The following is a 10,601-nucleotide window of genomic DNA, read 5'->3' on the forward strand; positions in this document are numbered from 1 at the left end:
ACAGATCCCAAGAATTCATCGCTTCCCCAGAAACGTGAGTAGCCTCTTCCTATCTGTGTTGATCACTTGCCCAGAGCTACATGGGCATGGGGTCCCGGGGCCATATTGGCTGGCCCCATCTCGGCCATCTCGGCATAATTGATATATGCCAGCTGCCACCGCCCAGCCAGCCCTTCCTGAATGACAGGGGCCTCTGAGAACAAGGAAGAAGCAGATGTGAGGGGTGTGACAAACTCTACCAGCTGGCTATCAAAACCCAAGCGTATCCCCCTAAGCCAGGCACTTGCTGGGGCAGATTCCTGAAATGTGGAGGAGGGAGAGGGCCAGCTTAGAGGGTGCTACTGCAAACCCTAGGGAGTCGAGCTGTGGCAAGACAGACCAGGAGCCCGCTCTCAGAAGTCCTGACACATGTCTGGGAAAGGCAGCACTCCACCGTCCTCGCTCCCCCGTCATCACTAGTGACCATGTTGATCCTTTTCTGCAGGTGACATGCATGACTTTTTTGTGGGACTTATGGGCAAGAGGAATATCCAGACAGGTATGAGTGCGTGTAGGTACACTGGGAGGGTGGGGTACAGGGGAGGACACGACAGACATCGAGGGAAGATCAGGATCTCTCTCAGCCCTCTGAGAAGTTCCTCCGCCACTTCTTCTCCATTAGCATGGATCCCCAGGCAAGCCCTCCCCCGGGAGCAGACCATCCTAAGTCCTGCCGCAGCTTCCTCCCTCCCAGTTCTTCCAACTCTGTCTCCCAGTGCTGCCCTTCATAGCCAGCCTTTTGCTGTTGGGTTAAGGTGAGGTCACATTTAGAAATACCTTCCTGGGCCAGCCCCATGGCCTCATGGTTAAAAGAGTTGGATCTCCACGTGGCTGACTGTGATTTGAGTCTCGGTCCCTGCAGCTCGAAAAACACACTGGGTGAATGTGCATCCCCCTCTCACCACCCAATCCCGACAGGATAGAGAAATAGGGGAAAAGGAGTTGTGGTGTGACCAAGCCTCATTGTGGGGTGCCTTTTCCCTTTCGTCTGTCTCTCTGGCAAGCACACGTACCCTCAGACAAAAAAAAAGGGGGGGAGAACCCTTCTAACTACATCATTTATTTCACTATAGGCACTGAAGGGAATCAAGAGAATGCCCCAAGGTTTGGCACCCTCAAGTTCCCCCCCAGTGCAGAATGAGGTGAGGATTGTTGGTTGGAGAGAGGGGAGAGAGTGTGAGTGGGGGGATGAGGTGGGGAGGAGGCTGCCAGCTGGGCATTTCCTGTGATGCTACAGAGATTGATGTTGGAAAATGTGCCCTAAATGCACTGCGTACTTACAGTCATGCGGGAATGCACATACACCCACTCCTCTTTTTCATCTTTCCTCCGGGTCATGGACCCTGACTGAGTGAGTGGTAGGAAATGGGCGGAGAAGGGCTTCCCCTGGGCTTCTCTGATGGGCAGCTTCTGCTGTTTGGACTCTGTTCTCTTGTGATTGGAATGAAAGATGGAGAGATCCTCATCTGATAATTACAGGTACCCCATCCGACTCACGGGTGGCGTGTTTGTCTCCAGGCAGGCTGAACAATCCAGATCATTCAGAATCCTAGGGTCCTGGACCCAGAGTGTGTTCATACACAGGGGCAATTACGAGGAGGGTGATTAGGATGTTAGAAAGAAATGCAAGGAATCCTGAAGTCTAACGGGGGGCGGGGGGGGTGTAGCAGGAAACTCTTAGTCTCTCTGTGTAGCCCAAGGTTGAATCCTGGATCTGCCACTCTCTAACTGTGTCCCTGTGGCCAATTTACATAACTCTTCTGCCTCATTTTCTCTTCTGAAAAATGGGGATGATTGTAGTGTCTCACAGCATCACTGTTGAGAGCTGGACGTAGGTGAAGTGTTCAGAACAGCACCTGGCGCACAGCCCTGTGCGTTAGCTTTGCTGTGACTGACCTGGTTGTGTGTAGGGGTGTGCGTGCCCTAGTGTTTCCTGTAGCTGGCTCTGATCTGTCTGCCTGGGGCTGTCTGGGCTGGCCCCTAGACCTGAGTGGGCTGGCAGTTCCCATTTGCTATGTCAGTGTGAGAGTCCCCCAGGGAAGTGTCTAGTCAAAACATGGAACCTTCTGCCTTGACACCATCTTCACACACACACACACACACACACACACACACACACACCCTGGGGAATAGCAGCTCTGTTGATGGCTTTGTTTTCACTAGCTTCCAAAGACAGGAAGTAGGGGTAGGGGGAAGGGAGAGGAGGAGGGATTAGAGACCGAACAATCACAGAGAAACTCCTGCCTCTCGCCCAATGTCCCTATTACCCACACACATTGGTCTCAAGGTGACCAGACCAAGACCCAGGGTCTGGCTCTGTGCATGACTGCCCTGGACTAGAGACTGGGTCCGGCCCCCCATTTACTGTTGGGTGAGAGGGCACGAAGAGCTGTAATAACCGTAACTCGCTGATTACACGGTACTTACCGTATCATTTTGCTCTCATTAGATGGTTATTTCAGTCCTGCCGACGGCCAGATAATTATACGGGCAGCTATATCTGGATGACATACACTCCTCCAGCGTTATGCACCGGCCATAAAGATAATTACAGTGCAATTTTGCCATAGTATTTTATACAAATGGCAAAAACAAGTGCATTGTGGAAATCTACTTTTAATGCTTGCTGGTGAATCCAGGCTCTTTCAGAGGGGCCAGGCCCATAATTGCAGCTTTCATAATCTTACCACTGATAGAGCATTCTCAACCTGTTAGGTACCAGGCAGAATAGGACATGAGGTCTGGGAGCTGGCATTTAAAGGAGATTAGACAAGATGGATCAACACAGATTATTGTGTCATCTGATTTCATTCATGCGAAACTGCTGAGAAAGGAAGTGATCCCTGAGCCTGTCCTTCCTCGGAGAGTTTCCTGGGAAGAGGAGGAGGGGCTGGACGAGACAGGGGGAGCTTCAGTACCAGGGCACGTTGGACAGGGCTGTGTATGTCCTGGCTCGTGGGGTTGCAACAGGCTATGACCCACATCTCTCTGCAGAGTCCCCACAGACCGTGCACACAGGTGTTTAGAGCAGCGTGCTAAGTACCGCAGCTGGGATGGTGCGAGCACCTGCCCTGGAGAGTGCGTTCTCTAGCTGCAGTAGAAGGCTGAAGGGAAAGCTGAAGATGAAGATTTCTTTCTCTTCTGGGGCCGGCAGGTGGGGTAGTGGTTAAGTGCACTGGACTCCCACATGGTCAACTGTGGTTCGAGTCCCAGACCTGGTGGCTTGCTTTCTTTCTCTTCTCACAGCGTCACCATTGAGAGCTGGATGCAGGTGAGGGGTTCAGAACAGCACTTGGTGCACAGGTGCTGTCCCTCTCTGGTCAAGTTAAAATAAATAAATAAAGTGAAATAAAATAATTATTAAAAAAAAAAAAATCTCTCTGGGACCAGCAGTTAGCGTAATGGCTATGTCGCTGAACTCCCATGTAGTTGACTGTGGTTCGTGTCCCAGACCCGGTGGCTTAAAACTCACGCCGGGAGCGTGTGTGTGCGTGCCCAAGATCCCGAGAGGAGAATGGAGGAGAAGGGATTGCGGCGTGGCCATCCCCCCTGGGGGGTGATTTCTCGCTTTCTGTCTCTCTGTCTCTGTCTGTCTGGCGAGCACACGCCCTATAGCAAAAACCTCTCCAAAAAAAAAACCCTCTCTCTTCCCTTGCAGGTGTCTCTCCCCTCCTTCCCTGCTCCCTCAGCAGGTGGTCGGTGGGAGTATTACAGGACATAAAATGTGATTTTGATTTCATTTTTTTGTTTTCTTTTTTGGTCCCCAGTACTTCACTTCCGGACCTCAGGGCTGCATCATGAAGACATACTCTGTCTCCCTGCCCCAACCCCCAGCTGCATGCGCCTCTCCTCTTTCTCACTCTTGTAACATTTCTCTGCTTGGCCTCCTTCCTGCCCAGCCTGGTGTAGAAACTGTATAGTGACGATCCCTAAAACGAACTGACTGTAGATTCCTCTGGAGTTTCCGTAGGATCCTATGTTAACAATGTCATGTGTCTAATCTTTCACAATAAAGGATTTTTACATATGGCTGAGAATGACATATGTGTTTGGTTGGTGGGTTTTCTTTTCCTTGACTCTCTGCTATATCATGTGCATATGTGCATACATATGTACAAAGGTACAGCACACGCACTCTGTAGGTAACTGGAAATGTCTTTATTTCCCATTAAAGTTTATTTACTTCCTACATGACAGAGAGACAGATAGACAGACAGACAGAGGAACAGGCACCCCAAACAAGGTCCTCATGCTGATCTAGCCCTAGTGAACCCAAGGAAGTCCTGAGATGCCAACCAGGGCCTTTCCCTTGTGGGTTCACTTGTGTTACCACTGTGCCATCACTTGACCCCTGGACACATATTGATTTTCCCAACAGCACATTACATAGTGTTTTGCACAATTAGTATCAGATTTATTTAGTGATTTAAAAGATAAACTGTGAGGACCGGCAGTTGGCATAATGGCTCTGTCACTGAACTTCCATGTAGTTGACTGCGGTTTGAGCTCTGGACCCGGTGGCTTAAATTCACGCCGGGCACGTGTGTGTGCGTGCCCCAGATCCTGAGAGGAGAATGGAGGAGAAGGGATTGCAGTGTGGCCATTCCCCCAGGGGGTGATTTCTCACTGTCTGTCTCTCTGTCTCTCTGGTGAGTGCACGTGCCCTGTAGCAAAAACCTCTACAAAAATAAATAAATAAATAAATAAATAAACTTGGAAGATGGTTCCTAACACTCAAAGATTTTCATTGACCACTTCAGATAAGAAAAAAACAGTTATTCTGAATGGCTTGTCTGTATTTCTAGGGTGGACCGGGGAGATACCAGTCCCTGAATCTGATCCTCCCTACTCAGGGGGGGAGGGATCAAGGCTGTGCAAAGCCCTAGTCACAGACTGTTCCATTTCTTTATCTCTAAGTGTTGGGCTTGGGTTCTGAGATGATGCTAGGGATGAGATGGTGACCCACCCACAGCGTTTACAGGCCAGCAGGGCTGTGAACAAGCAAACAGAATGAGATTCAGGTAGAATGGAGGTAGACAGGAAATTTACTGCAGAGCCTAAGAAGGAGGGAAGCAGACACCTTTAGCATCAACTGCCTGCCTTAGTGATTATATAGGGAAAAGATTTATTTCAGACTTGTCCGTTATGTGCCTGTTACCAGCCCTGTAATGCTGGCCTAGTGCCCCAAATGAGGCACTTAAATGCAGTTAGCACGAGTGTGGGTATTTCTTATAATGATGTGCCAACTATCACACTCATGGTCCTGGGGGGAGGGAGTACTCTAATGGAACAGCCTGGGAAATCCTCAGACATCCTATCTTAGCCTGGTACCGGGGTTTTGGTTATGCCCCTGAATTGTGCTGACACCGAGTGGACACTCTGGCCTTCCAAGGCAATGTAAGAACAGGGTCACAGAGGCAGAGGCCACTCCCTGCAGTTGTTTCACCTAGTGAAAGTTCTGTCTTTCTAGAACCCGACTGGGGCCACTTTGGACTGATGGCTGTACAGTGGGGGTGGGAGTGAAGGAAGAGCTCACCTCAGCGTTGCTGGCATCAGCTTTACAACCAGAGGTCAAAGAATGCACCCACTCCAGATCCTAGAGTCTTTCTCCGGTGAGTCATCTCCTTGACATTTCAGTTATATATCTATAAAGTTTAAAAGTAGGGACACTTCTGCAGAGTCTGGAGAATTTCTCTGGGTCATGACAACTTCGAGACTGGGTTCTGCTCTGAGTTGGTGGGAGGGAGTCAGGCATCTGTACTGAGATGAGACAATTGTTTTGCCAAGTAGGAGCATAAATGCAGAAAGATTGCTCTCTGGTGGGACTGACAAAAATTGCAGTACTGGGAATTAAAAAAAAAAAAAAAGACAAATTTTAAATTAGATTCCTGTTTACTGAGAAATTGTGAAGGGATTCTGACCCTCCACTTCCTATTGTAAAGAGGTTGGTGCCCAAAGAGACCTGGTCAACAGAACCTGGATGATGTTCCTGACCATGACTTCTCCATTTAGATTTGTTTATGTTTGTTGCCACCACTGTGTGGTGATTTACATTTTTTTTTTTGAGAGATTTTTGCTGTAGGGGGCATGCACTCACCAGAAGGTCAGAGAGAGAGAGAGAAACAGAAAATAAGAAATCACCCTCCAGGTGGGACGGCCATGCTACAATCCCTTCTCCATTCTCCTCTCAAGATCTTGGGCACACACACACACATGTGCCTGGCGTGAGTTTAATTCTGGGTCCAGGATTTGAACCGCAGCCGACTACATGGGAGTCCAGCAACATAGCCATTATACCAACTGCTGGTCCTGAGGTAATTTACTTTTAAAAGACTTAAGCCTGTTGCTGGTGGTTTAGACAGTCAGATCCCACATGACTGACAGTGCAGTTTGAGCCCTGGATCTGGTGGTTTGAGAAACATACAGTGTGTGTGAGTGTGTGTGTGTGTGTGTGTGTGTGTGGGAGGGAAGCAGACACCTTTAGCATCAACTGCCTGCCTTAGTGATTATATAGGGAAAAGATTTATTTCAGACTTGTCCGTTATGTGCCTGTTACCAGCCCTGTAATGCTGGCCTAGTGCCCCAAATGAGGCACTTAAATGCAGTTAGCACGAGTGTGGGTATTTCTTATAATGATGTGCCAACTATCACACTCATGGTCCTGGGGGGAGGGAGTACTCTAATGGAACAGCCTGGGAAATCCTCAGACATCCTATCTTAGCCTGGTACCGGGGTTTTGGTTATGCCCCTGAATTGTGCTGACACCGAGTGGACACTCTGGCCTTCCAAGGCAATGTAAGAACAGGGTCACAGAGGCAGAGGCCACTCCCTGCAGTTGTTTCACCTAGTGAAAGTTCTGTCTTTCTAGAACCCGACTGGGGCCACTTTGGACTGATGGCTGTACAGTGGGGGTGGGAGTGAAGGAAGAGCTCACCTCAGCGTTGCTGGCATCAGCTTTACAACCAGAGGTCAAAGAATGCACCCACTCCAGATCCTAGAGTCTTTCTCCGGTGAGTCATCTCCTTGACATTTCAGTTATATATCTATAAAGTTTAAAAGTAGGGACACTTCTGCAGAGTCTGGAGAATTTCTCTGGGTCATGACAACTTCGAGACTGGGTTCTGCTCTGAGTTGGTGGGAGGGAGTCAGGCATCTGTACTGAGATGAGACAATTGTTTTGCCAAGTAGGAGCATAAATGCAGAAAGATTGCTCTCTGGTGGGACTGACAAAAATTGCAGTACTGGGAATTAAAAAAAAAAAAATACAAATTTTAAATTAGATTCCTGTTTACTGAGAAATTGTGAAGGGATTCTGACCCTCCACTTCCTATTGTAAAGAGGTTGGTGCCCAAAGAGACCTGGTCAACAGAACCTGGATGATGTTCCTGACCATGACTTCTCCATTTAGATTTGTTTATGTTTGTTGCCACCACTGTGTGGTGATTTACATTTTTTTTTTTGAGAGATTTTTGCTGTAGGGGGCATGCACTCACCAGAAGGTAAGAGAGAGACAGAGAAACAGAAAATAAGAAATAACCCTCCAGGAGGGAAGGCCATGCTACAATCCCTTCTCCATTCTCCTCTCAAGATCTTGGGCACACACACACACATGTGCCTGGCGTGAGTTTAATTCTGGGTCCAGGATTTGAACCGCAGCCGACTACATGGGAGTCCAGCAACATAGCCATTATACCAACTGCTGGTCCTGAGGTAATTTACTTTTAAAAGACTTAAGCCTGTTGCTGGTGGTTTAGACAGTCAGATCCCACATGACTGACAGTGCAGTTTGAGCCCTGGATCTGGTGGTTTGAGAAACATACAGTGTGTGTGAGTGTGTGTGTGTGTGTGTGTGTGTGTGCATGTGTGCCTAAAATCCCAAAAGGAGAGAGGCATGGAGGAGAAGGTGATATGGAGAGACCCTGAATTCATAAATAACTCAGGGCTGATAGCTGCCTGAAGTTTCTGCCTTCCTGCAAATTTACTGCCCCTCCCTGGAGCTACAGGGTAACCTGCAAACCCTGAATAGATTAGACTTCCTGCTTCTCTGCCTCCTCCCTTTGATGCTGCTTAGGGCGAGTTCTGAGCTCCTTCCTCATTCCTTACATCTTGAGACCTCCCCTTCCCCAATTCCCCTATAAAAGACTGTGTCCAACCCCCAGTCGGGGCTGGAGATTCAGAGTGTTAACTCCTCTGTGCCTGCCAGTGTAATAAACAATTTTCCTAATCTCTCTGAGTGCTGCTTTCTGTTCCTCGGAATCTTGTTTTCTGCTACAAAGGGTTTGTGGCATGACCATACCCCATGCAGCGTGCTTTCTTGCTTTTCTTCTTTCTGGTGAGCACATGTGCCCTCTGGCAAAAATTAAAAGAAAAAGGGACCAGCAGATGGTGTAATGGTTATGTTGCCGGATTCTTACTTAGTTGACCATGGTTCAAGTTCCAGACCCAGTGGCTTAGAAGTCACACTGGGCATATGTGTGTGTGTACCCAAAATCCTGAGGGAAGAATGGAGGAGAGGGGATTGCGGTGTGGCTATCTTCCCTGGGGGATGATTTCTCACTTTTTGTCTCTGTCTCTTCAGAGAATACACATGTCCCATAGCCAAAATTTCTCTCTAAAAAAAAAAAAAAAAGAAGAAGAAGAAGAAGAAGAAGAAGAAGAAGAAGAAGAAGAAGAAGAAGAAGAGGAAGAAAGAAAAGACTTGAGTATAAACAGTATGAACTTTCATTACACCCTTGGGTGGTTTGTTAACATGTGACGTTTATTAGGGTCAACACTCCAGAGATGGTGAAGGCAGTTGATTAGAAAGATTGGCTAGTCCAAGGCCCTTGCAGACCTTGCAGCCTAATGTCTGTAGAGTCATGCTGAAGGTCTGGTGCCTGCAGGCTGTGTCATATCCCCTTCAGTATAAACAATATGAACTTTCATTACACCCTTGGGTGGTTTGTTAACATGTGACGTTTATTAGGGTCAACACTCCAGAGATGGTGAAGGCAGTTGATTAGAAAGATTGGCTAGTCCAAGGCCCTTGCAGACCTTGCAGCCTAATGTCTGTAGAGTCATGCTGAAGGTCTGGTGCCTGCAGGCTGTGTCATATCCCACTTCAGAGGACTCTGTCACCTCATCAAACTGTGGGGACTGGGCCTACCACTTGGAAGGTTGTATCAGCCTCTTAGTGATCCTTTCACTAGGGGTAAAGGAGATCCCCTGACCCCAAGTGATAAGAGTCATGTGGCTTTGTGTCTCCTAGTTAATTAATGTTACATGTGAGGCCATCAGTTTGTATAGTGCTTGCTTCCAGTATAATCTACCACTAGTAAGTAGTGGACAGGGAGGTTGTAGAAAAGAAGACAATGCCCCAAATTCATCAAGAGAACTTGTGGTCGCTGAATGACCAAACTGGCTTAGATCAGTTGGCCACATCCTGTGTGTCCCTTCATCCCCATTTATCCATCAAAGAATTACTGAACCTACTGTGTGTCTGTCCTAGGGGGTCTGTGCTTGTCTGCAGCTATTCTTATATTAGTAGACAGATAGGATGGGATGGGATGGGGTGCAATTGAAGAGAAGGTGAGACTGAGAGATTTTGGAGTTTGAGGGCTTCCTGTATTGAGGAAGGAGAGCCAAGTGACCCAGACTTCTGATGTCTTTTGTTGGGGGTGCGCAGCGTAGATACTTTTGGTTTGATAACAATTCTGCCCAGGAGCATTTGAGAAGAGAATCTGGGGAAAGGGTGGGAAGGCTAGTGAGGAGTTCTAGAAAGAGCTAGGGGGTTGTGGTAGTAGGTGGTGTGGTTGACTGTGATTCAAGTCCCAGACTGGGGCTTGAAACTCACGTGGAGCACGTGTACATGCCTACCCCAAATGCTGAGAGAAGAATGGAAGAGAATGGATTGCTGAGTGGAGGGTGATTTCTTGCTTTCTCTCAGATAGAAAGAAGAGGACAGTGCTCGTGCCCTATAGCAAAAAAACAAAACAAAACAAAACAAAAAAACACAACCTCTTTTAACAATGAAAGCCAGAAAGAAAGAGAGAGAGAAAGAAAACGAAAGAAAGAGAAAGGGCTGGGTGGGACAGGTTTCATGAGGGGTGCAGGGGCATCCCGCGCCTCCTTCAGTTTGCCACCTAGGTAGGAGAAAGGACAGCAGCGGATCATCAGAAGGGTCCACCAGCGGTCTTAGTCCTCAAGCGCCCCTCCCTCCCTCCCTCTCTCCCTCCCTTTCTCCCTCCCTTCCTCCCTCCCTTCCAACAGGCTTTTCCTGGTAGCTGTGCCAGGAGAGCAGCAGCGTGGAGACAGGCCTGTGCAAAACCTCAGATCCCTGCCTTCTGGAAGCTCCCAGCCTGGTGGAGGAGACATAATCAAAAACCGTACAACTTTCTGTGAAACGACAACAGCCTGCGTTCTGAGACGCTTTCGGAACTCTGAGGCTTAGAGCCGGGGAGGCGATGGAAGCTTAGCCGGGAAGGGGCGTCTTCGCCCTCCAAGCGCGGGGCCCGGGAGGGAGCAGTCCTCCTGGGCTGGGCGGTGCGGCCCTGGGCAGAGCCGGCCTGGAGGCTGGCATCGCC

The 10,601-nt window shown here is 48.6% G+C and overlaps 1 protein-coding gene across 1 annotated transcript in view; it reads left to right on the forward strand.

The window, feature by feature from the left end:
- TAC3 (tachykinin precursor 3) overlaps positions 1 to 3,973 on the forward strand; it is a 7,656-nt gene extending 3,683 nt beyond the window's left edge. Inside the window, exons 4-7 of the mRNA XM_006171909.1 lie at positions 5 to 34; positions 485 to 538; positions 1,113 to 1,181; positions 3,807 to 3,973. Coding sequence (XP_006171971.1) covers positions 5 to 34; positions 485 to 538; positions 1,113 to 1,180 — 152 coding nt within the window. The 3' untranslated portion in view covers position 1,181; positions 3,807 to 3,973. The remainder of the gene's footprint in view (positions 1 to 4; positions 35 to 484; positions 539 to 1,112; positions 1,182 to 3,806) is intronic.
- The last annotated feature ends 6,628 nt before the right edge of the window (positions 3,974 to 10,601 follow it).

Source organism: Tupaia chinensis, unplaced genomic scaffold (assembly GCF_000334495.1).
Source record: "Tupaia chinensis unplaced genomic scaffold, TupChi_1.0 Scaffold150006_1, whole genome shotgun sequence".
Lineage (NCBI taxonomy): Eukaryota > Metazoa > Chordata > Mammalia > Scandentia > Tupaiidae > Tupaia > Tupaia belangeri.